Here is a 27,293-nt window from a genome sequence, read left to right on the forward strand (position 1 = left end):
TTGCCATTCCGAGAGTAACTCGGAAAGTGTCTTTTTATATTCAGTTTATTTAGCTTGCTGGTCACCAAACTAGAAAACAAGGAAATCGTTTGTTTTCATATGTCAAAGTGCTGGCGAAGACAATAACAGGAAAGCGATTGTTTTAAAACAAATAAAGTCCAAAACTCCTGCTCCAAAATATTTTTAAAAAGTAAAGAAAGTAAATGTCAAATTCTAACGCAAACGTTCAAAAATATAGTTTTCAATATTTATGAACAGTAATTTAATACTTCGTTTTCAGCTACTATTAAACTAAGTCAGTTACAATTATTTTGCTACAGAAGCTTCAACTTAAGATAAGGAGGCGAAGCAAAAATTTGTTCCAACTAAGCAAAAGATCAAAATGAGTTTCTAAGAACAAGCAGGAAGTAAGAAAATATTTCAAGCTATGGTTATCGTGTATCTGCTGATGATGATCGACTACGGTCTTTTATCGATGACATGTAGGTGCCGACTTTCAAACCTAATGTTTTAATTCCTAAAGTTCTTTGCCCTTTTTCTAAAAAGTCAAAAGCATTTTTGAAACCTGTCCATCTCGACACAGTATTACTAAATGCGGTTGCAATTTTTACCTTAATAATCTATTAATTCTTTAGTTTGCAATTTTGGTTCGCTGTTTTACAGTTTAGGTTTTTCAAGCCGACTTCAGCAATACTCACTTCATCTCGAATATAGACCCACGCAACGACATTAGTTTGTCGGCAAACGCTACGTCAGACACGACAGTTACAAACCTGACAGCTACAATGCAAGGCGTTACGCCACAAAATTTAAGAGATGACGAACATGCTATTCTAGCAACACAGAATGTCCACCCTGCTGCAATTCTCGCTGTTAAACCATCAATTCAGTCAGTGGTTAACCTATTATCTGGTTCATTGATGGACAGGTCCGGATACGGTGTTCCTATGTTTGTAGGAACTTTGGCCCTTCTTTTAACTGCAATAGGTCTGTTGTGCTTCTTTGTTGTACAATTATCTGCTCATTCTCTTAGAATTATATTAACAGCTGCATTTTGAAACACAATGTCTGTCTTTTCTTATTTTTTGTCGATTTGTACTCACTATTGTCCACTCTGCTGTTTGAACTCATGTGTGTGATGGAAAGTTTGTTGTCAATGACTGAAAAGTTAAAATAATCTTTTAGAAGGTGTTGATAATTATTATTTTTTCATAGCTTAAGCTTAGATAAAACAACATTTTGAAAACCTAACGACTTAACATTATTTTGGTATTATAACCTACCTTTTTGTCATACTTAGTCACTCTTGTTGGGTCGCAACGAGAAAGACATCATAAGCCATAAGGACAAGCTACAGATGCAACTTTACCTTGTTTCGATTAATCTATGAAAATGTTCATTTTCAGGTTATGGATTCGGCCAGTCGTACACTGTTCTACTCGTATCGGCCGCTCTACATGGCATAGGATCTTCATTTGTTACGGTGGGCGGGATGACCATGATGGCCAGGATCTTTAATGACAAGGAGGAAAGAGCAAAGAAGTTCAGGACGGCTTTGTCATCGGTGGCAATAGACATGACAGGTAGATGTTGTTGAATGGATATCTTCTCTATGTAACGTTATCTTTCAATGGAAAATGCAAACAAGTTGTGGAGTATACGAGGATAAGGACATTACAATTTTACATATCAATTTGTAAACTGCATAAGCATATCGACTCTCACAATGTAAATGTCATGTCTATTTCTTTTGAAGCTGGACCGGTATTCGCGAAAGGGGTGGACAGTTTTCAAGATAAAATGATACCGTTTTTTGTATTTGCCGTTTTGATAACTTTGTTCGGGTTCTGTCAAATTTTCTGCATCGGTCTAAAGATTGAAAGAGTGAGTAGGATTTTCATTGCTGATAATTTTCTGCGTTTTTTCAAGTATGTTGATTTTGTAATATTGGTACAAAAACTGGTCATCTGCATTAGAACAAGAAGCCAATGACCCTTTCGAAGTTACCCAATGTCAGCTGCATTCTGCTCGCTGTACAAGAAAGCCGAAATTATGACATTTCAAACAATGATTCCTTACTTCGGTGATGTGCTTAACAGTGTCCTTGTGCAATTGCATGCTTTATTTACGAACCTCCCTTGTACATGATATTGAACTGTTTGTAAAGTTAAGCAAAAGATTAAAGTTTAATCGACAATATTCAAACTTTGCAAATGACTTTCGTGCAAGGGTTCCCTTGAATTTCCTGTGTCATTGGCTTCATCTTACTCTGATTAATGCAAGGCTAGAAAGCAACACGCACGTCAGACAGCCTCGATATGAGTTTGCCCGGTTCCGAATAGTAGGCCTAGACTTGTGACACACGTGGTGAGGGGCCATCGCTTCGGTAGGCCCACGTGCAATCGTAAACACATCGCTTAGTAATAGATAATTGGCTGTTGTCAAAATATTAAGCAAAATATTTTAAATGCTTGGGTCTACTTTTGAAATGGTTTGCTTGTCGATAAAATGTTTTCAACTATAGCTGTTGTCAATGTTTCACAAACACTTGGAAACCATGCAAAGTGCATCTTAGTCCTGTCAAAAGCATTGAACCAAATAATTTTATGGTAGTTTTCGAAACGGTTCTTCAAATCAAAGGCTGCCATCGGTATATTTAGAAGGTGCAAATATTGTAAAGTTCTGTTTATTTTTGTTGTTGTCTGTGGAGGAAAGTAACATAAAATGCCATTCCAATGATTGCGTGATAAAAGTTAAAACAGCAACTCCAACGGTACTACGACACCTTATCGAAAGACACTTTATCGAAAGACACTTTATCGAACGACACCTGATCGAAACGACAGCTGATCGAAAGACACTTTATCGAACGACAGTTAATCGAGCCGACAGTTGATCGAACGACACTTTATCGAAACGACAGCTGATCGAACGACACTTTATCGAACCGACAGTTAATCAAAACGACAGTTGATCGAACGACACTTTATCGAACCGACAGTTCAAGCAAGATTTTTGCGTGTTTCTCAAACATTGAAACAATGAGCCATTGTGAATTGTGATGTGCGGTCTTTGTAATCGTGTGCATTAATGAATTGTGATGTATATATCATAAAGTTGACGATTTATATTTTATATCTATATTTTATATTTGTATCATAAAGTGTTCGATTTCGCATGGCGGCCGGCCCGCCCACATATTAATAAGATATCACAAGAATACGCACGAGAATTACTAAGTACGAGATTGTCTGTACAGTAGACTAGACTAGTCATTATAGATACAAAGAGTAAGGAATTGAAGGCAAAATTTTATAGCAAGGGGCATGTCGCTGCCTGACTTTTACACAAAGTAGCTTCTTGAAAGTAGTCTCTTGACCGACAGCGCAAAATAAATGGCTTCGATGCTTGGTAGCACGTACACATGTGAACAAATATTTTCAACAATGAAATTCACGAAAAGCAAGCTAAGATCACGCATTTCCGACGCCTATTTAGAAAATGTTCTGGTTCTTGCTTCATGAACACAGTCATCCACCAAACCCTGCACGTGTTATAGTTGCAAGAGCACAAGCCAGCATGCGAAATCGAGCAGTCAATTCAGATGAACGTACCTCAAACATTATTCAGAGCGAAACGCAGGATATATCCTTAGCCACCGCTGGTGCTCTCCCTAAAGCAACATCATTAAAGCGGATGATACAGCGAAAGCGCGTATGTCCAGAAGGAAACGGCTTGATGGATGAACTCCGCGTGACACCGAGGGGAGAAGCCTTCGTTATCGAGGAAGACGATGAGAACGAATTCTATATGTTTGCATCTCAAAAGAATCTGGATATACTGAACAACTGCGCTAATTGGTTTTGTGACGGTACATTTGATGTTGCCCCACTTGGATACCAGCTGTACACGATACACGCGCTGGTCGATGAAAATCGCACGGTGCCACTCGTATACACCGTTACCGAGAACAAATCTGAAGCTGTGTACAATCGCATCTTTTGTTTATTGGAACAACAGCGACCAGGAATAGCCCCAGAAACCGTAACAATAGACTTTGAAATGGCAGCATATAATGCTCTTTCTTCCAGCTTCCCTCGGGCAGAAATTCTCGGCTGCCTTTTCCATTTTGGCCAATGTAGCTTCCGGAAAATTCAGGCTCTCTCTCTGCAGCGGTGGTTCAATGAAGATGCAGAGCACGCCCTTCGCATAAAATGCTTCCAGGCACTGGCATTCGTTCCGCCTGACGACGTTGTACAACGGTTCGAGGCCACGTTCAGTGACGACGATGAGCAGCACTTGTCTGAATACATTGACTATTTTGAAATTACTTGGATTGGACGATTGTGTCGCAGGAATCGTCGTCAACCTCTATTTCCTATCCGGTGTTGGAATGTTTTCCACCGGGTTCAAGATGACCTTCCACGAACGAATAATAGCATTGAAGGATGGCACAATGCGTTCAGCAAGCGTGTCTCATTATCCCATCCGACGCTTCGAAGACTCGTCAAAAAAATTAAGCAGGAACAAGGTTCCAACGAAATGTTAATTGAGCAATTGAGTGCTGGAATCGATGGCCCACCTCGGAAGAAGCGCTACGACGCTGTCAACCAACGGCTGAGGAGCATAGTTGAAAATTATGACTCAACAAATATGGACATAAAAAGTTATCTTCGAGCAATTGCACACAACTTGTAATTAAATGAATGCGATTGAAATGTGCACTTCGTCAGTTGTCGTGCTTTTAACAGTGCATGTTGTCAGTTCTTTTAATAAATTGTCGTTCTTTTAACAGTGCATATCGTCAGTTGTTTCAATAAATTGTGGATCTTTTAACCCTATCCTAACCAGGCTCGCGAGTTTACTAAAAAAACTAGGTGTGGCCAACCCCGCACACACATTTGCAATCGTTAATTACTAGAAACCTATGCGTCGTAGACTGATGAGATTATTACAGGTTAGTAGAAACATCATCTGGCTTCCTGTATACATCATAATTGTAAAACTAAAGAAAGTGAATTTATTGTAAATTAGGTATTTCTAAAAGTGACACATTTCTATAAATTCTTCTTGTTACGCCGCGCCCCCGCTGTGAAAAGAGAACGAAAAAGAATAGTTAGTCAAGTTATTGGTGCGTAAATGAGTAATACGCTTCAATGCGGAGAGAGAGCAAAATTATATAAATATCACAATATCTCAAAAATTACAAAATCCAATTTTATCAAACAAACATGGACAGATAACTGAACATCACAATGACCCATTGTTTCAATGTTTGAGAAACACGCAACAAAAATCTTGCTTGAACTGTCGGTTCGATAAAGTGTCGTTCGATCAACTGTCGTTTTGATTAACTGTCGGTTCGATAAAGTGTCGTTTGATCAACTTTCGGTTCGATAAAGTGTCGTTCGATCAACTGTCGTTTCGATCAGGTGTCGTTTCGATCAGGTGTCGTTCGATTAAGTGTCTTTCGATAAAGTGTCGTTCGATTAAGTGTCGTTCGATAAAGTGTCTTTCGATAAGGTGTCGCGTCACGAACTCCAACAGCAAAAAGTGATTGCAAAAGTATAACATTAGTTTTCGGTTTGCAGTTTGAAATTATATACTGTCCATTCACTATTGTGCCAAGGATGCGCTGTTCAAATACTTGCAGGATTTATCAATGAGCTTACTTGAAAACGTTTTGACGATACACACAAATTTTGCATTTCCACTTTTAGTGTTTTCATACAATTTCAGTTTTAATTTAAGTAATGCAGTACGACTGGAAAAATCGACTGTAATATGCATGAGTACGTTCTACGTAGTCATGTGAGCCTACATATGAATCGTAACGTATACGTATTAGAAAAATTATTAGTTAAATTATTACAAAAATAAATTAATTATCAATAATATTCATTATAGTATGAATTCCATACGGTTATTAATACAGGGATTTAAGCTAGGATTGCGAAACTCTGATCATAAGCGACTCTTGGTAAAAAAAATCAACATGATTTGGCTTGGAGAAAATAACAAAATGCCAGCTTTGCTTAACGTGCTCTGTATTTTTTTCATCAACTTCGTCCTTCTGTCAACCATGGGTAAGTGCTGATTTTCAAACCTGAGAGTTTTTTCTTAAATTTAATTCACTGTGTTGTATTTCGTTTCAATATACTGTACCACACACATCAACTTAAAATTGAACAAACATCCTGGTAATGGATTGGTTCCAATTTACGAGACTCTACTAAGTAGAGTCTACCTCATACTAAGATCAGTAAACCAATTATACATTCACCACGCTCATTCATTTTATTGGTTACATGATAAGTTGTCGATTTGATTGATTTTTCATCGAATCCATTTTATTTTCAATTTCAGTTATTCCGACCTTTCAGTGGAAAAATCACTTGGAGTTAAAACCATATGTGTACAATGCAAGCAACAACGGTATTACAATGACCCACACCCACACCATTTACATAGATTATGGCTTTGCTATGGCCTTCATTTGTTGTTGGATCTGTGACATGATTACTGCAATTAGTAAACGAACTCATGAGACTTAAATGAAGAATATTAAGGACAGTGTTAATACGTCAAAATCGGTGGTATTATTTTTATACGAAATCTTTTGTACCGTGTATAAATTAGGTGCTTAGGCGTTTCGTTCACTCTCACTCTCCTAGCAGAGTACTTTTATCGTTTAGCGTACGTGGTCCTAGCCTGCCACTGGCAAGTTACAACCAAAATGTGGGGTCAGCCTACACCTAAAACGTTTTAAGCAGTTTTGCGGTTTTGAACTTTGTTTGCGGAATTATCTTTTCATTTGTTGTACCAATTATAATTGTGGAGACAAGAGGGACGCTACAGATGGTGTAAGCTATTTCAGTTGGACAAAAACTTGTTTAGATTTTTATTCTCCCACTTCGTAAATTAATATGATAATATTTCTTGTGTGTGTTTTATAGCCTGAGATTTTACAGCTTGACGTAAAACATTGAGCAAATGATTGATTTATGAATATGTATCACCTATACAGCGATGCCCACGTCTGTAGAAGCTTCTTTTTTACGCAGTAACCAAGTAATAAAGAAGCCTAAAGATCATTCAAAAATATTGTTGAAAACATTAAATATTTATTGTGAAATTTCTTCTGAACATGTTAAAGCTTCTGTTTATAACGGCTGTAGTCTCCAATGGGTAACAGGTGAAAATTGCAAAAGTTGAACCATGATGTAAACGTTACAGTTTACACGATGACTTGTACATCATATATACAAAAGGCTATGTAACATAGACACAACATTAGCATATACACGAAAAGGTTTAGAAAAAATCTATTCACGACATGTTTCATCCGCATCACAAATTCTCGTTACCTTTATTTATCTGAACATTGTGGACAAAGCACCTTTAAGGGTGCTGGGAAAACGGGAGTAATTATGACGTAATTCAATTCCGTGTTCTACAGTTTTGTCGTGAAGCTGAGTTCAGTTAAGTCGGATCACGGCTGTAAGCAGGCACGCTTTGAAGCCATTCTTTTCATCAACTTCTGTTTTGGTATACCCGGTGTATCCATACCCTGTACAAGAAAAGAAGTTTAATGATGAAACGGATACGTCGAATTTTTTGTTGATGGCTTCTTCGTCAATTGCCAATTTGTATTGGACTCCAGGTTGCGTTTTCGAGCCACAGTTTATACCAACAATTTGTTGGCATAGTTGCAAATTACATAATTACATTAAGGTTCGCCGGTTTGACGTCAAACTTTACCAAACTACATCAAAAAATATATTTTTCAGCTTCCTTTAAACTTCGTGTCGTGACGACACATTTGCAGTTGCCTACTCCATCGTGGCGTTTGTTGTCCTGTTATCGTTAATGCTTGCTTTGGTCAAGGTGACTCACATATCATGGGGGTTTTTCCAAAGCTCTTTGGAACGACTAGGGCTATAAAACAAAACACTTCAAGCTTTAAAGCAGTAGAAGCATTCCCAGCATCTGAACATGGTGGACAAAGCACCTTTAAGGGCGCTGGGAACGGGACAGTAATTTAATTCCGTGTTCTAAAGTTTTGTCATGAAGCTGAGTTCAGTTAAGTCGTATCATGGCTGTAAGTAAGTAACCACGATTTGAAGCCATTCTTTTCATCAACTTTTGTTTTGGTATACCCGGTTCATCCATACCCTATTACCCTGTACAAGAAAGGAAGTCTAATGATGAAACGGATACTTCGAATTTTTTCGTTGTTGGCTTCTTTATCTATTGTCAATTGGACTCCAGGTTCCGTTTTGGAGTCACAATTTATACCACCAATTTGTTGGCAGGCTTGTCAACAATCGGCATAGTTGTAAATTACATAATTACCTTAAGGTTAGCCGCTTCGTCTGTAAGCACACTGAGTTGTAAGCAACTCCAGTTGCTTTGAGAGCCTATAGTGGTTAATCAATCTCGGTCAATGGTTGTCAAGGGAAACGTCGTTGGTGAAGGTGAAGTTATTAGTTGTTCTGTGCCAGGACAAATTCAGTGAAAAGACTGTTCCCTGACCTCCAGTCATTGGTTACATTGAAATTTATGCTACTGTCTATGTTTACCTGGTTGCAAGATCTGCGTTGGTTGTAGCGTCAGCTAGGCCAATAATAAGAAATACGTTGTAACATTGGGTTGCAGGCAGTTTAATTTGTTGTTGGTCGGCATTTTCATCATTATCATTTAGTCAGGATTTGTGATACGAAAAACCTATAATGCCAACAGTTATAGTGCCACAAATATTGGCTCATAAACGGTCTATGATTTTGGAACCAACCCAACGTTGTTCCCATTCAACGTCATATTCCACCCTGCGTTGCAATAAATGTTTTTCGCCTCTTCTATACTTTATGACGTAATTGTTTGCCAAGTTGAAGTCGAATTTATAGTCGGTGTCTGTAACGTGACGTTTGTCGACACATTATACTCTGTCGCTATATTACCATTGTTGCTTGCGTTGTACAAATATGGATTTGACTGTAAAAGATTTTTCCACAGAACGGTCGGAATAACTGAAACTGAAAATAAATGGAATCGATGAAAAATCAATAAAATCGACAACTAATAATGTAATCAATAAAATGAATGAGCGTGGCTAACGTATGATTGGTCTCGTAAATTGAAACCAATTCAATTGCAGTATGTTTTTTCAATTTTAAGTGAGGTTTTGTGGATTTGAAACCATTCTTTTCATCAACTTCTGTTTTGGTATACCCGGTTCATCCATACCCTGTACAAGAAAGGAAGTTTTATGATGAAACTGATACGTTGAATTTTCGTTGATGGCTTCTTTGTCAATTGTCAATTAGTATTGGACTCCAGGTTGCGATTTCGAGTCACAGTTTATACCAACAATTTGTTGGCATAGTTGCAAATTACATAATTACCTTAAGGTTCGCCGGTTTGTCTGTAAGCAGACTGTATTGTAAGTAACCCCAGTTTCTTTCAGAGCCTATAGTTGTTAGTCAAACTCGGTTGTTGGTTGGCTTGTCGGTTGTCGTTACCCATCCGTAGGCAAATTGTAAACACGTCTCTCCTAAATTCCTGCTTCTTTAAAAGCACTTCCAGGGAAACATCGTTGGTGAAGGTGAAGTTATCAGCTGTGTTGTGCAGGGGCAGATTCAGTGAAAATTAATTTGTTGTTTGTCGGCATTTTCGTTATTACACGGTTTGTTATTCGTCATAAACTTTGACAATGTCTCATGAAGATAACAGTGCCAATGGGTCGTCAACATTATTATGAGCTATGGCCACCACATAGGCTACCCGGTTTCAGCCTGGGATCGTTTCCTGTTCATTTGCTCATGGTCAAACAACGTGGTTGTATGTGCAACTGTAAATTTATTCCTATTTCTTGTCTTATAGTTTTAGTGGCCGTGCTAGTTGTTACCAGCAATTTATCACCATCTTTTGGCTTTTGTCGTTCTTGACCCGTAGCCTACGTTAGCACATGTCATACTAAGAGCTAATGAGGCACTAGTAACAAAAAATGTTTGACGTCAAACTTTACCAAACTAGGCTACATCAAAAAATATATTTTTCAGCTTCCTTTAAACTTCGTGTCGTGACGACACATTTGCAGTTGCCTACTCCATCGTGGCGTTTGTTGTCCTGTTATCGTTAATGCTTGCTTTGGTCAAGGTGACTCACATATCATGGGGGTTTTTCCAAAGCTCTTTGGAACGACTAGGGCTATAAAACAAAACACTTCAAGCTTTAAAGCAGTAGAAGCATTCCCAGCATCTGAACATGGTGGACAAAGCACCTTTAAGGAAGCTGGGAACGGGACAGTAATTTAATTCCGTGTTCTACAGTTTGGCCATGAGGGTGAGTTCAGTTAAGTCGTATCATGGCTGTAAGTAAGTTACCACGATTTGAAGCAATTCTTTTCATCAACTTTTGTTTTGGTATACCCGGTTCATCCATACCCTGTACAAGAAAGGAAGTCTAATGATGAAACGGATACTTCGAATTTTTTCGTTGTTGGCTTCTTTTTCTATTGTCAGTTTGACTCCAGGTTGCGTTTTCGAGTCACAATTTATACCAACAATTTGTTGGCAGGCTTGTCAACAATCGGCATAGTTGTAAATTACATAATTACCTTAAGGTTATCCGCTTCGTCTGTAAGCACACTGAGTTGTAAGCAACCCCGGTTGCTTTCAGAGCGTATAGTGGTTAATCAATCTCGGTCAATGGTTGTCAAGGGAAACGTTGTAGGTGAAGGTGAAGTTATTAGCTGTTCTGTGCCAGGGCAAATTCAGTGAAAAGACTGTTCCCTGACGGCACATGCACAACAACAACAACAACATGGTTTCCAGCAAAGGAAATAAGAAAGCCGTCAACTGAGAAGGAATATCTAGCAAGTTTTTCTTTCTCCACGAGGTTCTCAACTGTCATCGGTTTTTGCTGAAAGAAGTCTCACCACCTTCCATCTGCAAAGCAACCTAGCAAGGAAGGGGAAACCTAGTTACGTTTGAAAGCAAACCACTAAGGGTCGTCCCCGCTGTGACGAAACAACAACGTCGATTTTCCCACCTCCGGATCAATGATGAACTCCACCTTTCGTGGAAAGAAGCTTGTCCAACTCCAACCCCAGCGTACCCCGAGGGATTGTTGCTAGATTGCATTTTGCTACTTCACAAAGCTTCACTGGTATATTCCAACTTTATAATCTTTACTGATTATGTCGTTAATTACACAGGATTAGTTTGAATTCTCATAATGAAAAGGGGAACATGTTGACGGCACTAGTTATCCATCAACTATTGTTCAGTTGGATAATAATTGTGTTGGGAGCCGAGAATGATTTATAGTAAATATAACGTTATGCACTAAAAAAGCGGTAAACAACAGATACGTAATTGCAACATCACAACATGGAAGAAAATGAAAACAGCGTCTTCCAGCCCAAAGAAAAGCTTTAGCCTACTTATCTTAGCAACATCGTTATGTGGCCTCAAATAAAATTTCGGACAACCTGTAAAATATCCATAAGAAAAATTGTCATATTAATTTATGAAGTGGAAGAATGCAGAACTAAACACGATTTTGTCCTACTGAACTAGCTTACACCACCTGAAGCGCCCTCTTATATCTGGAATTGTAACAGGTACCACACATGAGAGAATTCTGCAGAACATTTCATAAACGCAAAAATGCTCAAAACGTTTGAGTTGTGAGTTGGCCACATCTGTTTGGTTGTAATTACCCAGCGGCAGGCCAGAACCACATCCGTTACACATTTAACTAACTATGCTAGGAGAGTAAGATTGAATAAAGCGCCTAAACACCTATTTTGTCCACAATACAAAGGATTTCGCATAACATCAATATCACCGGCGGATTAACTTTGTCCTATGTCCTTCATTTGACAAGGTGTTGGATTTCTAGCTGAAGTAGGCCTAATCATGTCACAGAGCCAATAACAAATCAAGACAATAGCAAAGCAATCATTTATGGAAATAGAACACAAATCACGAACGGTTTGTGAAGTTAAGATACAAGTATTTTCATTTAACACCTACACAGTATGTCTTGTAGTTCAAGAAAATTTTAAAATATTCCTTCATTAATAAATCATTCGATTGCACAAAGACATCACTCAAGTAAGAATTCATTGTTTGAAATGACATCTTTTACGGTTTCAAGCACAAACATCTATCGTTCTTTTTACATGTTGTTGTTTGATTTCTTCAAGCAGTTGAGCAGATGCTGAAGTATAGAGGTTAATTTGTAAGTGTGAAAAAAAGCACACACTACATTTTTCCCTGTTAAAAATACAATCAAGTTTTCGCCATTTTTAAATAAGTAATTTTGTTCAGTTATTCTAGAATGACAATTTTCAAACAAGCCACACTAAACAGTTGTCATTGATGCAATCAACATCAATCTCATTAATTCCAGCTCATAGCAGTTTACTTTTATATATAAGCTATACCTAACACGCCTTGCATAAAGTAAACAGATTTTCTGTGGTCGGTCAATTTAACCTAAGGACTTGTTAACTCAGATGTTGTTTTGTTAACTTGATCAACCTGACACCGAGTTTTGCTCTCACCTCTTTACACTAAGCATTGATGGTTGCTGCCTTTCAGCCATATATAAACTTGACGTACAAAAGATAGGCGCAAGGCATGATTAACATCAGTACTGGGTAAATGCAAGTAACTGGTAAAATTCCGCTGGTAACCAACACACCTAAGAAATGCATTTTTTAAAAGTTTTGATAAGCAAATGGTGTAACTTCACGAAACACTTACGCAACGTTACCTGTAATAACACCGAAATTGAGTATAGGGTCCGCCAACGCGTAGACGGCAGCATAGTTCGAGTCCTGATTTTTTTCAGCGAGTGACGTCAAGTTTGGATAAATGTTAGTGGCAACCGAGACAAACCCGATCATAAGTGTAATGGTCGACGAGTTTATGGAAAATAACCTGAATAACATAAGTGTCTCAGTATATAATCTGTGCTTAGCATGCATTACCTGAAAACAGGAAAGAACTTATTGGTATGCAAAACGTTCTTTACAACACATTGAGTTGTGAAAAAACACTGAATCTTTATTCCTAAACAAACCTCAACGAAAGTGGGAACGAAGTTAATCCGACGGTAGCTGTGAACAAGCCCAATATTGTTCCCATCCAACGTCTGAGTGGAAACCTCGGACGACTGCTCATAATTGACAATCTAATTGCCAAGGCAATGCCACAAGAAAAGATAGCCAAAACTGGAACAAAAATACATTATAAAGCGGGGATGTATTCCTAAGAGTATCAAGTGAAAAAAGCTGCATGAATGTAGTCATACCTGTTTGCCACTGTAAGTCTACGCCAGATATTGACCATACTGAACATGACTCAGTTAGCGTTCCCAGCACTAAGCCTATTACAACCAGAATTACCCCAGCTCTTGAAAAGTCGTTGTCATTGAGCAAAGGCAATAAGGCCACAGGCTGCTTTGCCTAAAGCAGAAAAGTTAAGGAACAAAAGTCAAAGTGTTCAAACCACGAACGTTATAAATCATGACAACAGACTAACTTTTTCATTCCTTTCAATCTTCGGAATATTAAAAAGCAGCAGGAATAAACCATGTAAAGCAATCAAGGCAGTAACAATGCAAAGTTTTACAATTTTATCTTGAAAAGTTCCCACAATATCCTCACTCCATGGTACGACTTTTAATCAAAATAGGGTATTGTTACATAATAGCTACAGCCTATAATACAAAGCAACTGTTATTATTGAAGCAATGTAAAAAGCGATGGTAAACTGCAATGTCATAATTGTCGTATACGTATACTTGATAATTGATTTGATTTCCTTCAAGTAACAAAATTGAATTCAACGTCAATGCTTTTTCGCAATTCTGAACCTACTTGCCACTCGAAGTAATATTGATGACAAAGACAATCTAATCACGTGTCTTCTTTGATTCTTGTCGGTGACAGTACTGACCAGCATGGTCATCCCGCCCACCACGTTACATGAAGCACCGATGCCTTGAATGGCGACCGATACAAATAGGGCAGGGTACGACTTGGCCAGTGCAAAACCTGAAATGTAAACAAGTTTAAATTTTTTGTAAATGTAATAAAACGTTTCTATGACGTTCATGAGTATCCTGGTTGGCAACATAATTTCAATCAAATAGGTCTAAACGTATTAGTCACAAATTACGAAAGAAGGTGACCAAAACTAACATAATTTAGCTTTGAATTCACCAGACTGAACGTGGTTGTTATAAAAATGAAAACTTCTTCATATGACCTCAGATACTTGTACAATATAAACAGTAGTAGAGCAAAACCTACCTATGGCAGATAACGACATAACAACGGTCCCAGCAAACATGGGAACCTTGTATCCGATCCTGTGAATCAATGGACCAACAAACATATCAGTAACGACTTGGACGGCCATTTTGCAGATAAAAATGGAGGAAATTTTCACACCCTGCGTAGCGATGAACGCTTTCCTCGCGTCTTCCATGCTTTGTAACATATCACCTTCGATCGTTGCAATACCGTTATTGCTTGCATTGTATAAATATGGATTTGACTCCAAATGACTTTTCCACAGGACAGACGGAATTATTGAAACTGAAGACAAAATGTAATCAATAAAAAATCAATAAAATCGACAACTTAAAGTAATCGAACAGACGAATGTGGGTGGTGAACTTATAATTGGGTTCATATATGATTGTAGTATGAAATAGATTTAATAGAGTTTCGGAAATTGAAACCAATTAGTTTCCAGTATGTTGTTTGGAGTTTAAAAGGGTTTATGGAATGAAGCAAAATGGAATGTAAAGATTCAAACTAAACCAAAAGAAATCCTTTTTAGTTAACTTGCGTTTGATCCGGATTAATTAACTGTGGTAGTATTACATGATTTTATTATTAAAATCCGAAACAACAAGATTTCGCGGCAGACATTGTTGGAAATATGAATTGGGCGACAACCATCTACAATTCTACATCTTGCCTCATGACAATGGTTATGCGCTGCCTGATCAATTGAAAAATAGGCGGTAATGGCAAATATTAGCATCGCAAAGGGGGTGCTGAATGTACAAAGCTCAGGGCGCACTGATGTGCTATGCAGATTACGTCATAGGACAATAACACTAGGCTAACCCCACAATTCAATTGATTCTTAGAATTGTCGGGATACCGCAGCGTCACGAGATTTGTTTCACGAACCTTTCAGTGACTGCTCAAAACCTTTTTGTATGGCACCGACGCACTTTGCATATTTTCAATTGTTTGCGAAGAATTTGCAAAACAATAATTGTTTACTAATTATTAGTAGCATTGGGTCGAGAATAAAACTGTTTCTGATAAAGCTTTGAAAATAATAACTAATTCTAAGGATTAAAAGACTCAGGATAAGGATAGTTTTGCACTTACTTGTTGTTATTGAAAGATTGTAAGTGAGAGACAAAACGCAGAGCAAGATAACCACACCTAGTGTGTTGCTAGATTGCATTTTGCTACTACACAAAGCTTCACTGGTATATTCCAACTTTATAATCTTAACTTAAAACTCCTAAAAAACAAACTTGTAGTTTGTTGACGCTGTTTTACATCAAGCATGATGCTTTTAACACAAACGTGTCATAACTTGACTACACTGTAAAATCTCCCGAACTTAGGACACAAAGTCCTGGTCACTAGAAATCTAGAAGCTTCTGTCAAAAGATATTCCTTTTAAAAACGAACGTACAACTGTCTGCCTTGCAGTTAATTTCAAGGCAATTCTAAGGCTTTAAGCTTGACCTGGCAAACTCATCACCGACAACCGGTCAACTACACTGAGATGGAGAACTGAAACGCCAATTGCGAGGCATATGTTACTCGATGGAGAAGTCACTCCGCGTCTGCAAGTTGACTAATTTAAACGAAGGAAATTAAATTAGCACTCGGCTTGTTTTTGTGTGTGGGGCGAGTTAAATCTCTTTTGTCTTGCCATCAGTGTTTTCGTTTTGAGTATAACTTGATTAGTCTAATTTAAAACCCTGTTGTAGGAGATAACCTCCAAGATGTTTAGGTAACTTTTTATTGTTACTTATTATCATGTGATACCACATGCGCGTCTGTAAGGTTTCGATTAGGTAGTAAATTAATATTTCAGAATTCATAGAAATTAATGATGTTGTAGTCGACCTTGATCCAAATCTAACATAGTCTCAATGCACATGTTGAATGCGTTGATAATGTAACGAAAGGTTTACGTTGCTTGACGCAATTATCTTTCACAAGATTATAATTAAGTTTAGAACCCCGCCGGGATTATATTCTACCATCAAAAGTACGTGGACAATATTTCTAAACGCACAAAATCTACCAGCTGTTAGAATACGAGGCATATGTTGCCCATTAGAACGGTCAGTCACGCTGCATCGAGGTTGACCCTAATTAAACAAAGGGAATTCGAACAGCAGCCGGCGGCGTGTTTTTCAGTTCCTTCGACGAGCTGAAGTCAGTTCCAGTCTACCAGCCTTCTAGCTCATTATTGCAGCACTGGGCAGATGTTACTTATTGGAACGGTCGATTGAAGACGCTGAATCTAGGTTAATCCTAATAACAGAGCTAGAACAGCAGTCAGCGACATGTGGTTTGCTTTTTCATGAAGTCTTTTCAAAGCCGACAGATTACGGCACACCGCTCACTGTGGTTGCTGAGACATGATGTCAGACTTTATCAGCTTAAGCTGCAGAATAAGGGTAAGAACGAATGAGCTGTTTCATATACGCATGTAATAACGCATGTACAGTAGCTTTTAAGTTGCACTGTCAGACTGAAGCTGCAGGGTTTGTCTATTGGAAGAGATTATTTCACTGCATGTAGGTCACAAAGCATATGACCAAAGTTCATTTTAGGGTTTGATTGAAGTTAGATTTAGGTTACTACGTCGTAACATTGGTTAACAAGGAACTGTTGAAAATAGCATCGAACGCACGAATTTTTACCGTGAAATAATCGCATCTTTGTCAATTTGGTTACTGCAACTGGTGATATGCCGACGACCAGTTCAAATAGGTTACTGGTATCAGACAGTGTTGCGGTCAGTTGCAATGTGTTATTTATTCTTCATCGTTGACTGTGAGAAGCCAAAGTTATGGTGCTACTTTTGTTATAGACTAGTCAAATAAGAAATGTTTAATACCAGTGGATTTTTGTATGAACAAAGTAATACTGTAGTATCATATATGTAAGCCAAACGTTTCATTAATTTTTATCAAGTTTGAACAGTAATCGTCGTATGCAATGAAATAACCACAAGGGTAACAAGTATATGTTATTTGTAGTTAATTTTTTAATGCAGTTTATAAAGAAGTTTATTAAATTAGAATTTAGAAGTAAATTTTATACTTTGAAGTTATTATTAGGCCTACATACATATATACCGCTCAACGGATGCCAGCCTATAGCCGCACACTGGTCTGTACCAGAACGGTGCAACTCTGTCAGAGAACGAGGAAAAAGCGCGGCGTCACGGTACTGCGCTGACAGTTGTGGTTGTTATAGCGACGTCAAAGAAATATTTCAGTACCTGTGCGAGGCAAAAGCTGAAAAGATGTGGTATTTGGTTGAGACTAAATGAGTGTTGTTTCAAATAAGCAACTTGTGTTTTATGTAGTTTTGTTTTATTTTGTTATTATCAAAGAAGAAGAATATATGCTCATCTCAATGGTTGTGTTGTGGTGTACTGTATATATTCTGCATTTCGTACGATCTTAATCAACTATTAACAATGGCAGACAGAAACGACAGCACCGCGTCAAAGTCCGTGGCGCCTCGTTTTCTTCCCGATATTTAACATGGCCCGACCAAACCAGTGTACGGCCAGAATAGCATCCCAACTGAACCAATTACAAATTCGTTTTTCTGAATCATTAAGTTATTAAGCATGTAAGCATTAAGTTAAGCTATCGTAAATACTGTACTAAGCTCGTAGATCATTTACCCAAGGCAAAGAAAGAATGCATTCCAATCAAAAACTATTCATGTTCAAAGTGGTTGCTGTGGTTATCGTCACTCTCACTATGGCAACCAATTTCGGGCTTCTATCGATGACGTGTAAGTGTTTGTTTTAATACCTGGGATTTTTCAGCATTTAATGAGTGTTTATGTCCAAAACGTTTGTAATCTCGGTACATTGTCAGTAATTGCACTGTTTTTTTTATAAACAACTTGGAAGACATGCAAAGGCGTCATGTCAAACTTTATCAAGCTAGCTAAAAGTTTTTGGGAAGTTCTTAAAACAAAAAATGTCTTTAAATACGCTTCACTGTAAACCATTTTTGTAGTTGATGTTTGGGTTTCATATCATGTGCTTGAATTACAATGCTGGGAATGCTTTAAAGCTTCAAGTTTTTTGTTTTACAGCCCTGGTCGTTCCAAAGAGCCTTGGGAAATCCTCCATGATATGTGAATCAGACTTGACGGAAACAAGCATTAACGGTACCAGGACAACAAACGCCACGTTTGGGTTGGCAACTGTAAATGTGTCGTCTGCACAGCAAGTTGTCACGCCACGAAGTTTAAAGGAAGCTGAAAAAGATTTTCCTTTATTTGAAAACCTCAACAAAGCCACCATTTATGCTACTAGATCGATATTTCAAGCTTATTCCAGCGTTGCCATAGGTCCAATCATCGACAGATTCGGGCACAAGGTTGCCATGTATGCTGGAACCGGATTTCTCTTCATAACTGCAATAGGTCGGTTACTTTTACCATTCTGCAGTAGTCTATATTTTTACATATATGAAGTTCAATCACTCAGATCAACTCAACACTTTTTCAAACTCATTTTTTACTTTTGCATAACTCAGACAAATCTACAACAACGCTTTTGTTTAATTGGGGGCAAAATTTAATTTGTTCGGTTCAGGGTAAAGATTAGTTTAGTCATATTAGAATGAGTCAGTGACTCGTTCTTCAAAGTATAAGCTTTGGTACAACATTCTCTGACGTCTAATCCAGTTAACACTGTTAGATTTGTCTTGGTCTAACATCGGTTCTTTTCATGTGGATTCATTTGTACTGGTCTGCATTGGCGACGTTTTTATGAAGAAGCAGAAGAAAAAAATCATTTAATATTGTTTCAATTGAACTAAAAACGTTCATTTTAGGATTTGGCCTGGGCCAGAGTTACCCTGCTCTTCTTGTATCGGCCACTATACATGGCATTGGGTCTTCATGTGTTACGGTAGGCGGGATGACTATGCTGGCGAAGACCTTCAACAACAATGAAGAACGAGGAAAAATATTTGGGCTGACTATCGGGCATATCGACTATCTGACTATTTGGGCATCGGTAGCAGCTTCCATATCAGGTGGATACTGTTCAAGGGGTGTTTGTTAAACATGACAGCATTACAATTATGTGCCTATTACTAGTTTGTTTGGTTAACACCGTTCAGACAACATCAACTTAGTAGAGTGTATTACATTGTTTTGAAGGCGTGCTGGCAGTCTGGAGCGTACTGGACCCTGGTAACTCTACTACAAATGCAGCCACGTTTTTCGTCATTACCGTGGCTATAACTTTGCTCGGACTCTGTCAGCTTTTCCACAATTATTTGGACACCAAAAAAGTTAAAAAGGTTAATGCATTGATTGATATTTTGACTGTATTAGGCATGCTTGTCTCTGTGAGATCGTTAGAGAATAAATTATAATCTGTATTAGGATAAGAAACCAATCGTCGTGTGGAAATTCCCGAAACACTTCTACATGCTAGTGCTGGAAGCCCTTCTGATACTTGGATTGGTGGTAGGAGTATTGTTCGGCGGATTTTCAAGCTGGTTAACTTGTCGTTTCATGTCATTTCCCGAATTAATTTCAGGTAAAACTGCCATTATTAGCCTATATGCATTTTCATGTATAAAAAATCTCAGCTGTCTATGTTGTCTACATTACAATCGTTTTTTGTAAATAAACTTGATAAGAAATTGTGGAGGCCAATTTCCGATTAGCCAAGGATTTTGCTCCGAAAACTTTGGTTTAAAATGAGTTTAGGTTCTGATCAGTTATTTAGTTACCAATTACTAAATTGCATTAAAGCTATAGTTTCAATTACAAGCTTTAGAGACAAAATATCAAGTAGCTAAAATTCTAAGCCAAAGTTTTTCACACAAGTGATTTTATTTTTACAATGAACTGTTTCTAGGTACCAGTAAGGTTTTTGTTTTTCTTCCTGCGTTTTTTGGGTTCCAGCTGGCAGCAAGTTTGGTCCCTTCTTCGCCCCTCTCCTGCCACTTTCTTTTCCCGTTGATGATTGCGGGAATGGCCATCATTTCTTTGGGACTGTTGGCAGTAACACTTTCATCAAGGTTTAAATGTATTTTCATTCAAAAAGGTTTAAAGATTGAAATTTTGTCTACAAATTGATAGTTTCTGAACATTTTTATCACAAGGAACTTGCCAGAAAGGCAAAGATATCAGTTCAGACGTACCGAGATATTTTTTCTTGTTCAGCCTATTCCACATCATGATCTTTTTGTTTGCTGTTGGCTGTGGTTGTGGGTTGGTTGCCAGTTGTGTTTATCCACGCTTGGCCAGGCTGGTAGCAGTTAGTGGAATGTCAAACTACGGCACCGTATACGGATCGGCGGATGCTATCATCTGTGTTGGTTTTACTGCAGGTCACGAGCCGTAGTTATGACATAATGTGACTACTATTTACGCAGTAATGAGTAACTGTTGTTTGGTTGCAGGTATTTATGCCGCCGGTGCAGTCGTGCAGGCTTCGAGCTACGTCATATTGATGTTGCTGTCTGCTTGTGTTTGCTTGTTGTACGCCACATTTATAGTGGTCGTGATCTTCAAGGTGGAACGAATAGTTGATAAACAAATGTGAGAAAAAATTTTGATGTAGTTTGGTATAGTTTGACGTCAAACATTTTTTGTTAGTAGTGCCTCATTAGCTCTTAGTATGACATGTGCTAACGTAGGCTACGGTCGAGGACGACAAATCCAAATAATGGTGATAAATTGCCAGTAACAACTAGCATTGCCACTAAAATCATAAGACAAGAAATAGAAATAAATTTATAGTTGCATTTAGAACCGCGTTGTTTGAACATGAGCAAAGAAACAGGAAACGATCCCAGGCTGAAAACGGGTAAGTGGTGGCCATAGCTCATTATAATAACGTTGACGACCCATTGGCGCTGTTATCTTTATGAGATATGAATCACAACATAACATAATGTCATGACATATCTTTACAGTTTAAGTTGAGTGTTCCATATGAATCACAACATAACAATCACGTAATGTCATGACATATCATTTCATGATAATCACATGGAAATTTTGCACAAAACTGAAATACTTCCCGAAACATAGCAAAAAAGTTGTAGTCTTTACAGTTTAAGTTGTATTTTTATTGTCCAAGGTTATAAGAATAACAAACCTAATGTTTATATTATGCTGCAAACAGTCTAATATTGCTCGCTATCTTTCAGCGTCAACTCCAAAGTCACGACATCTGTCAGCAACGTTTAAAAACTTGAGTAAGTTTTATTCAAGAAGCAACGAGAAGCTGAAGACATAAGTTCAAACAATGAGTCCTTGCTTCAGTTATGTATTTAACCATGTTCCTGTGCGATAGCGTACGTTGCATGATATTGCGATTTTCCTGAAATAATTCAAAAGTTTTCGCTAATAAAAAGACATGGCAAATGATTTGGGTATGCGAGTGTGTATAAATTGTTGTTCAATTTCTATTTAAGGGGTCATGACCCATTTGAAAGAGATAGGCTTTTCAATGCAAAGTACATTAAATCAAGACGCTACTGTCGCAAATTCACATCATAAACCTACACTGAATTTTGGCTTGCAACTACATCTAGGTTATGACTGTCTGCAGTCTTAATTTGGACAAAATCCATGTACTCGGTTTTCTATAACAGCTACCTAAACTTTACAGCAAGTTTTAAACTTAAAAATTCAGCACAAATTCTCCAAAAAAGCAAAAAGTCAAACCCACAAAAAATGTACAACTTAGCCTAGACCTGCGACCAGCTACCGCCAAAATAACAACAAAACTTGTTCACAGCGACGTCACATGCGCATTGGACCGGAAAATTTCTTACTTTTTTTAATATGACGCATTGAGTACGAACACGTAATAATCACTGTGTTGCCGGCTCAAAATTGTCTTTATATTGGGAAGTGAGCCCTTAAGGATGAGTTAACAACAATGCAGTGCGATGAGATTATTGAGGTTGTGGTGAAATGCGTTACTTTAATTATGAGACGATCTTTTCTACATATTTACTCTATATTAAATTAAAAGCTTTAATAATATAACCTGGTAGTCATGTTGCCTGAAGCAATTATATTTCACAAGATTACTCAATAAGTTAAAAATCGATCGAAAAAAGCTCTGTTATAATCTGACAATAAATCCATCAATTACGCCGAACGTATTTCTAAAAGCATAAAAACCTTTTACTTTAACGTCATTCACTTCATCTTTATTGATTACGCTTTATGTGGGTCATTCGAGTTTAACTTAAGTCGCTCACCACGTATCGTGAGATGGTCAGCGACTTAAGTAAACTGCGTAAGACTTTGCGTGTAACTAACTGCACGTAAAATAAGACTTTTATTTTCTTCGAATGTGCAGCAAAGTTCAAAATAATTGATGCGTAACATTGAAAACCAAGTAAAATAAAACTAAAGCAATAATTCTTCTTTACTCCGTAAAAAAAGGTTATGTGCTGCTCTCCCGTGGGAAATTTTTTGATGAGATGCCTACAAGCTTGTAATCTAGAAAATAATCAATGTAGATCGACAATTTCTATTGTTAATTACAGAAGGTCGATAAGATCTTGCCATTCAGAGAGTAACTCGGAAAAAGTCTATTCATATTCAGTTTGTTTAGCTTGCTGGTCACCAAAGTAGAAGACGAAGAAATAGTTTGTTTTCATATGACAAAGTGCTGACGAAGACAATAACAGGAAAGCGATTGTTTTGACACAAATAAACTCCAAAACTCTTGCTCCAAAAGATTTTTAAAAAGTAACGACAGTAAATGTCAAATTCTAACGCAAACGTTCAAAAATATAGTTTTCAATATTTATGAACAGTAATTTAATATTTCGTTTTCAGCTACTATTAAACTAAGTCAGTTACAATTATTTTGCTACAGAAGCTTCAACTTAAGATAACGAGGCTAAGCAAAAATTTGTTCCAACTCAGCGAATTATTAAAATGAGTTTCTAAGAAGAAGAAGGAAGTAAGAAAATATTTCAAGCAATGTTTATCGTGTATCTGCTGATGATAATCGACTACGGTCTTTTATCGATGACATGTAGGTGCCGATTTTCAAACCTAATATTTTAATTCCTAAAGTTCTTTGTCTTCTTTCTAAAAAGTTGAAAGCATTTCTGAAACCTTTCTATCTGGACACAGTTTTACTAAATGCAGTTGCAATTTTTACCTTAATGAACTATTAATTCTTTGATTCCTAATTTTCATTTCCTGTTTTACAGTTCAGTTTTTTCAAGCCGACTTCAGCAATACTCACTTCATCTCGAATACAGACCAACGCAACGACATTAGTTTGTCGGCAAACGCTACGTCAGAGACGACAGCTACAAACCTGACAGCACCAATACAAGGCGTTACGCCACAAAATTTCAGAGATGATGAACATGCTATTCTAGCAACACAGAATGTCCACCCTGCTGCAATTTTCGCTGTTAAACCAGCGGTTCAGTCGGTGGTTAACCTATTATCTGGTTCATTGATTGACAGCTTCGGATACGGTGTTCCTATGTTTGTAGGAACTTTGGCCCTTCTTTTAACTGCAATAGGTTGGTTGTACTTCTTTGTTGTACAATTATCTGCTCATTCTCTTAGATTAACAGCTGTATTTTGAAACACAATGTCTGTCTTTTCTTATTTTTTGTCGATTTGTACAAACTATTGTCCACTCTGCTGTTTGAACTCATCTGTGTGATGGAAAGTTTGTTATTGACGGCTGGAAAGTTAAATTAATCTTTTAGAAGGTGTTGATATTTCTAAGGTATTTCGTCATAACTTAAGTTTAGATAAAACAGCGTTTTGAAAACCTAACGGCTTCACATTATTTTGATATTATAACCTACCTCTATTTTATTGGTTCGCAACGAGAAAGACATCATAAGGACAAGCTACAGAAGCAACTTTACCTTGTTTCGATTAAACTATGAAAATGTTCATTTTCAGGTTATGGATTCGGCCAGTCTTATTTTTTTCTACTTGTATCGGCCGCTCTACATGGCCTAGGATCTTCATTTGTTACGGTGGGCGGGATGACCATGATGGCCAGGATCTTTAATGACAAGGAGGAAAGAGCAAAAACGTTCAGAACGGCTTTGTCATCCATGGCAATAGGCATGACAGGTAGATGTTGTTGAATGGATATCTTCTCTGTGTAACGTTATCTTTCAATGGAAAATGCAAACAAGTTGTGGAGTATACGAGGATAAGGTCGTTACAATTTTACATATCAATTTGTAAACTGCATAAGCATATCGACTGTCACAATGTAAATGTCATGTCTATTTCTCTTGAAGCTGGACCGGTATTCGCGAAAGGGGTGGACAGCTTTCAAGATAAAATGATACCGTTTTTTGTATTTGCCGTTTTGATAACTGTGATCGGGTTCTGTCAAATTTTCTGCATCGGTCTAAAGATTGAAAGAGTGAGTAGGATTTTCATTGCTGATAGTTTTCTGCGTTTTTTCAAGTATGTTGATTTTCTAAGATTGGTACAAAAACTGGTCATCTGCATTAGAACAAGAAGCCAATGACCCTTTCGAAGTTACCCAATGTCAGCTGCATTCTGCTCGCTGTACAAAGTTTGATGATAACTGGATTCGTGTTAGGTGTGTTAATTGGCGGATTTCCAGACTTGTTGATGCGTCGTTTAAAACCCTCCAAATGGGAACTGGGTATGTAGTCTTAAAAGCATATTTATGCTTAAACTTTTCAGCAGTTTATTACAGTTACTCGCATGTTTTGTGTAAATATTAAATCTATTTTCTAGTAGCTAGCAAACTTTTGCATTTAGTCAATTCTGCTACGCTTAAGATGGTGAGCTCCTTTTGTTAATATGGGACTCGACATGTATAAAATTTGAATGATTACGTAATATGTTCTAAACTACAGTTAAGTGAACTTTAGGTTTGTTGTTAATCAAAGCAAAATAGGTACAATAATCCTCTACCAAATGAAATGGTAATACTTACTGTATTATATATATATATATATATATATATATATGTGTGTGTGTGCGTGTGCTTATATACTTATAACAGGTTTGCTGCGATTAACTAAGTAGCTTAGCAAGACACTTTATCATAAACTTAGCGTTCAAACTGGAGCACCTAAATGCCAAGCTAATGAGAGATCCAATTTAAATCTGGTAAATAATTAATCAGCGTATTTTTATATGTAACTGTACGTAGGTGATGTTTTTTTATACGGGATTGTTGGATTCGAGTTGTCAGCCATTCTGATCCGCAAACTTCCTTTCAATAACTGGCCTTGGATAGATACAGTGATGGGAATGGTGATTCTCTTTATCGGATTAATTATGTTGACACTTTCGCCAAGGTTCAAAGTTTTTATTGAGATAAAATTGTTTGAAAAAATTACAGATTTTGTCTAGAAACTTTTGAATATTTTTTGTCGTCAGTAATTTACACGAAACAACAAATAATTAATCAATTCCAACTTATTTCCTTTTGTCAGCTTTTTGTTCATAACTGTCCCCACAATTGGTTATGGGATTAACTTTATTACCGGTAGTATTTATCCCGACTTGCCTTCGTTGCTTGAAGCTAATCATAAATCCCATTACGGGACCGTCTTTGCACTTGCGGATTGTGGCTTCAGCATTAGTTTCGCTGCAGGTAATATTTAGTAAATGTGACGTTAAGCTATACGATTGGCTAGGCATCAATTTAAAAGTTATGTTTATTTTAAGGTCTCTTGTGTTATTGCGCAATCCTGACCACTTCAAACTTCCACTATGTCATGTGGATGATGGGGTTTATGTGCATGGTGCACGCCACGTGTAACCTTGTGTTCTGGAATTTGAGGAAACCGCAATCGGCAGTATAAAAAGTAAACGCGGAGAAAGGGTCTTATGCACTTTGATAAACTACTGGGTACACACTAGTATAAGCTTTGTACGGTATATACAAGGTTTGTATACACGTGCCGCTAAGGGTCAGCAACGCGATAACACTGAAATAAAGAAATATTTAACAACAGAAATAAGAAGTTGGTCGAAGGTTTTCTTGTAAAACCAAAAGTTTCTTCATACTGTCTCAGTATATGATAAATAATACATACTGCATAGTGTTGTTACTCTACTTAAGTTATGTTGCTTGCTCTGTGATATTAATCTGTGTCATTTAGCGGCTCCAAAAGTTCCAACAACAACGTTTAAATAATGATTTTTGTCGTGGAAGCTCGAAGAAAGCCGAAAATATGACATTTCAAACAATGATTCCTTACTTCGGTGATGTGCTTAACAGTGTCCTTGTGCAATTGCATGCTTTATTTACGAACCTCCCTTGTACATGATATTGAACTGTTTGTAAAGTTAAGCAAAAGATTAAACTTTAATCGACAATATTCAAACTTTGCAAATGACTTTCGTGCAAGCGTTCCTTTGAATTTCCTGTGTCATTGGTATCATCTTACTCTGATTAATGCAAGGCTAGAAAGCAACACGCACGTCAGACAGCCTCGATATGAGTTTGCCCGGTTCCGAATAGTAGGCCTAGACTTGTGACACACGTGGTGAGGGGCCATCGCTTCGGTAGGCCCACGTGCAATCGTAAACACATCGCTTAGTAATAGATAATTGGCTGTTGTCAAAATATTAAGCAAAATATTTTAAATGCTTGGGTCTACTTTTCAAATGGTTTGCTTGTCGATAAAATGTTTTCAACTATAGCTGTTGTCAATGTTTCACAAACACTTGGAAACCATGCAAAGTGCATCTGAGTCCTGTCAAAAGCTTTGAACCAAATAATTTTATGGTAGTTTTCGAAACGGTTCTTCAAATCAAAGGCTGCCATCGGTATATTTAAAAGGTGCAAATATTGTAAAGTTCTGTTTATTTTTGTTGTTGTCTGTGGAGGAAAGTAACATAAAATGCCATTCCAATGATTGCGTGATAAAAGTTAAAACAGCAACTCCAACAGCAAAAAGTGGTTGCAAAAGTATAACATTAGTTTTCGGTTTGCAGTTTG

The 27,293-nt window shown here is 37.4% G+C and overlaps 4 protein-coding genes and 1 long non-coding RNA gene across 6 annotated transcripts; 3 read left to right on the forward strand and 2 right to left on the reverse strand.

Moving 5' to 3' along the window:
* The first annotated feature begins 785 nt into the window (after positions 1 to 785).
* LOC143470673 (synaptic vesicular amine transporter-like) lies at positions 786 to 2,087 on the forward strand. Its single transcript, XM_076968938.1, has 4 exons — positions 786 to 987; positions 1,407 to 1,583; positions 1,757 to 1,884; positions 1,977 to 2,087. The coding sequence occupies exons 1-4, from the start codon at positions 786 to 788 to the stop codon at positions 2,085 to 2,087; spliced, it is 618 nt and encodes a 205-aa protein (XP_076825053.1).
* Positions 2,088 to 12,115: 10,028 nt separating this feature from the next.
* On the reverse strand, positions 12,116 to 12,933 carry LOC143470877 (uncharacterized). The gene is made up of 3 exons (XR_013119416.1): positions 12,787 to 12,933; positions 12,575 to 12,714; positions 12,116 to 12,228 (listed from the first exon to the last, which is right to left on the reverse strand). It is a non-coding gene; the product is annotated as an uncharacterized LOC143470877 (long non-coding RNA).
* A 66-nt stretch (positions 12,934 to 12,999) lies between these two features.
* On the reverse strand, positions 13,000 to 15,570 carry LOC143470674 (synaptic vesicular amine transporter-like). The gene is made up of 7 exons (XM_076968939.1): positions 15,431 to 15,570; positions 14,330 to 14,617; positions 13,895 to 14,071; positions 13,557 to 13,693; positions 13,327 to 13,480; positions 13,096 to 13,246; positions 13,000 to 13,003 (listed from the first exon to the last, which is right to left on the reverse strand). The coding sequence occupies exons 1-7, from the start codon at positions 15,507 to 15,509 to the stop codon at positions 13,000 to 13,002; spliced, it is 990 nt and encodes a 329-aa protein (XP_076825054.1). The 5' UTR covers positions 15,510 to 15,570.
* Positions 15,571 to 16,581: 1,011 nt separating this feature from the next.
* LOC143470527 (synaptic vesicular amine transporter-like) lies at positions 16,582 to 21,718 on the forward strand. Of its 2 annotated transcripts, none has more exons than XR_013119374.1 (10): positions 16,582 to 18,103; positions 18,413 to 18,745; positions 19,159 to 19,362; positions 19,490 to 19,632; positions 19,718 to 19,874; positions 20,199 to 20,361; positions 20,507 to 20,673; positions 20,746 to 20,884; positions 21,096 to 21,237; positions 21,305 to 21,395. XR_013119374.1 is itself a non-coding variant. In XM_076968718.1 (10 exons), the coding sequence occupies exons 1-10, from the start codon at positions 18,007 to 18,009 to the stop codon at positions 21,536 to 21,538; spliced, it is 1,500 nt and encodes a 499-aa protein (XP_076824833.1). In that variant the 5' UTR covers positions 16,583 to 18,006; the 3' UTR covers positions 21,539 to 21,718. The 2 variants fall into 2 exon arrangements, 1 of the variants encoding a protein (XP_076824833.1); XM_076968718.1 differs by lacking the exon at positions 21,305 to 21,395 and adding an exon at positions 21,499 to 21,718 and having other exon boundaries at positions 16,583 to 18,103; positions 21,096 to 21,152.
* Positions 21,719 to 23,159: 1,441 nt separating this feature from the next.
* LOC143470528 (synaptic vesicular amine transporter-like) lies at positions 23,160 to 26,609 on the forward strand. The gene is made up of 8 exons (XM_076968719.1): positions 23,160 to 23,351; positions 23,533 to 23,856; positions 24,251 to 24,427; positions 24,601 to 24,728; positions 24,821 to 24,977; positions 25,494 to 25,641; positions 25,780 to 25,940; positions 26,015 to 26,609. The coding sequence occupies exons 1-8, from the start codon at positions 23,297 to 23,299 to the stop codon at positions 26,149 to 26,151; spliced, it is 1,287 nt and encodes a 428-aa protein (XP_076824834.1). The 5' UTR covers positions 23,160 to 23,296; the 3' UTR covers positions 26,152 to 26,609.
* Positions 26,610 to 27,293: the final 684 nt, after the last annotated feature.

The sequence above is a fragment of the Clavelina lepadiformis genome, chromosome 9 (assembly GCF_947623445.1).
Source record: "Clavelina lepadiformis chromosome 9, kaClaLepa1.1, whole genome shotgun sequence".
NCBI lineage: Eukaryota > Metazoa > Chordata > Ascidiacea > Aplousobranchia > Clavelinidae > Clavelina > Clavelina lepadiformis.

What these genes read in the sequence shown, in the direction of transcription:
- LOC143470673 (XM_076968938.1), top strand. Translation starts at nt 786, where the DNA reads ATGCAAGGCGTTACGCCACAAAATTTAAGAGATGACGAACATGCTATT. An exon ending in CCTTCTTTTAACTGCAATAG is followed by an intron (nt 988 to 1,406) that starts GTCTGTTGTGCT and finishes GTTCATTTTCAG; the next exon opens with GTTATGGATTCGGCCAGTCG. An exon ending in TCGGTCTAAAGATTGAAAGA is followed by an intron (nt 1,885 to 1,976) that starts GTGAGTAGGATT and finishes CATCTGCATTAG; the next exon opens with AACAAGAAGCCAATGACCCT.
- LOC143470528 (XM_076968719.1), top strand. Translation starts at nt 23,297, where the DNA reads ATGTTTATCGTGTATCTGCTGATGATAATCGACTACGGTCTTTTATCG. An exon ending in ATGTTGACACTTTCGCCAAG is followed by an intron (nt 25,642 to 25,779) that starts GTTCAAAGTTTT and finishes TCCTTTTGTCAG; the next exon opens with CTTTTTGTTCATAACTGTCC. An exon ending in CAGCATTAGTTTCGCTGCAG is followed by an intron (nt 25,941 to 26,014) that starts GTAATATTTAGT and finishes GTTTATTTTAAG; the next exon opens with GTCTCTTGTGTTATTGCGCA.
- LOC143470527 (XM_076968718.1), top strand. Translation starts at nt 18,007, where the DNA reads ATGCATTCCAATCAAAAACTATTCATGTTCAAAGTGGTTGCTGTGGTT. An exon ending in TCTCTTCATAACTGCAATAG is followed by an intron (nt 18,746 to 19,158) that starts GTCGGTTACTTT and finishes CGTTCATTTTAG; the next exon opens with GATTTGGCCTGGGCCAGAGT. An exon ending in CGAATAGTTGATAAACAAAT is followed by an intron (nt 20,885 to 21,095) that starts GTGAGAAAAAAT and finishes AGTTGCATTTAG; the next exon opens with AACCGCGTTGTTTGAACATG.
- LOC143470674 (XM_076968939.1), bottom strand. Translation starts at nt 15,509, where the DNA reads ATGCAATCTAGCAACACACTAGGTGTGGTTATCTTGCTCTGCGTTTTG. An exon ending in TATGTCGTTATCTGCCATAG is followed by an intron (nt 14,072 to 14,329) that starts GTAGGTTTTGCT and finishes TTTACATTTCAG; the next exon opens with GTTTTGCACTGGCCAAGTCG. An exon ending in AGATTGAAAGGAATGAAAAA is followed by an intron (nt 13,481 to 13,556) that starts GTTAGTCTGTTG and finishes TTTCTGCTTTAG; the next exon opens with GCAAAGCAGCCTGTGGCCTT.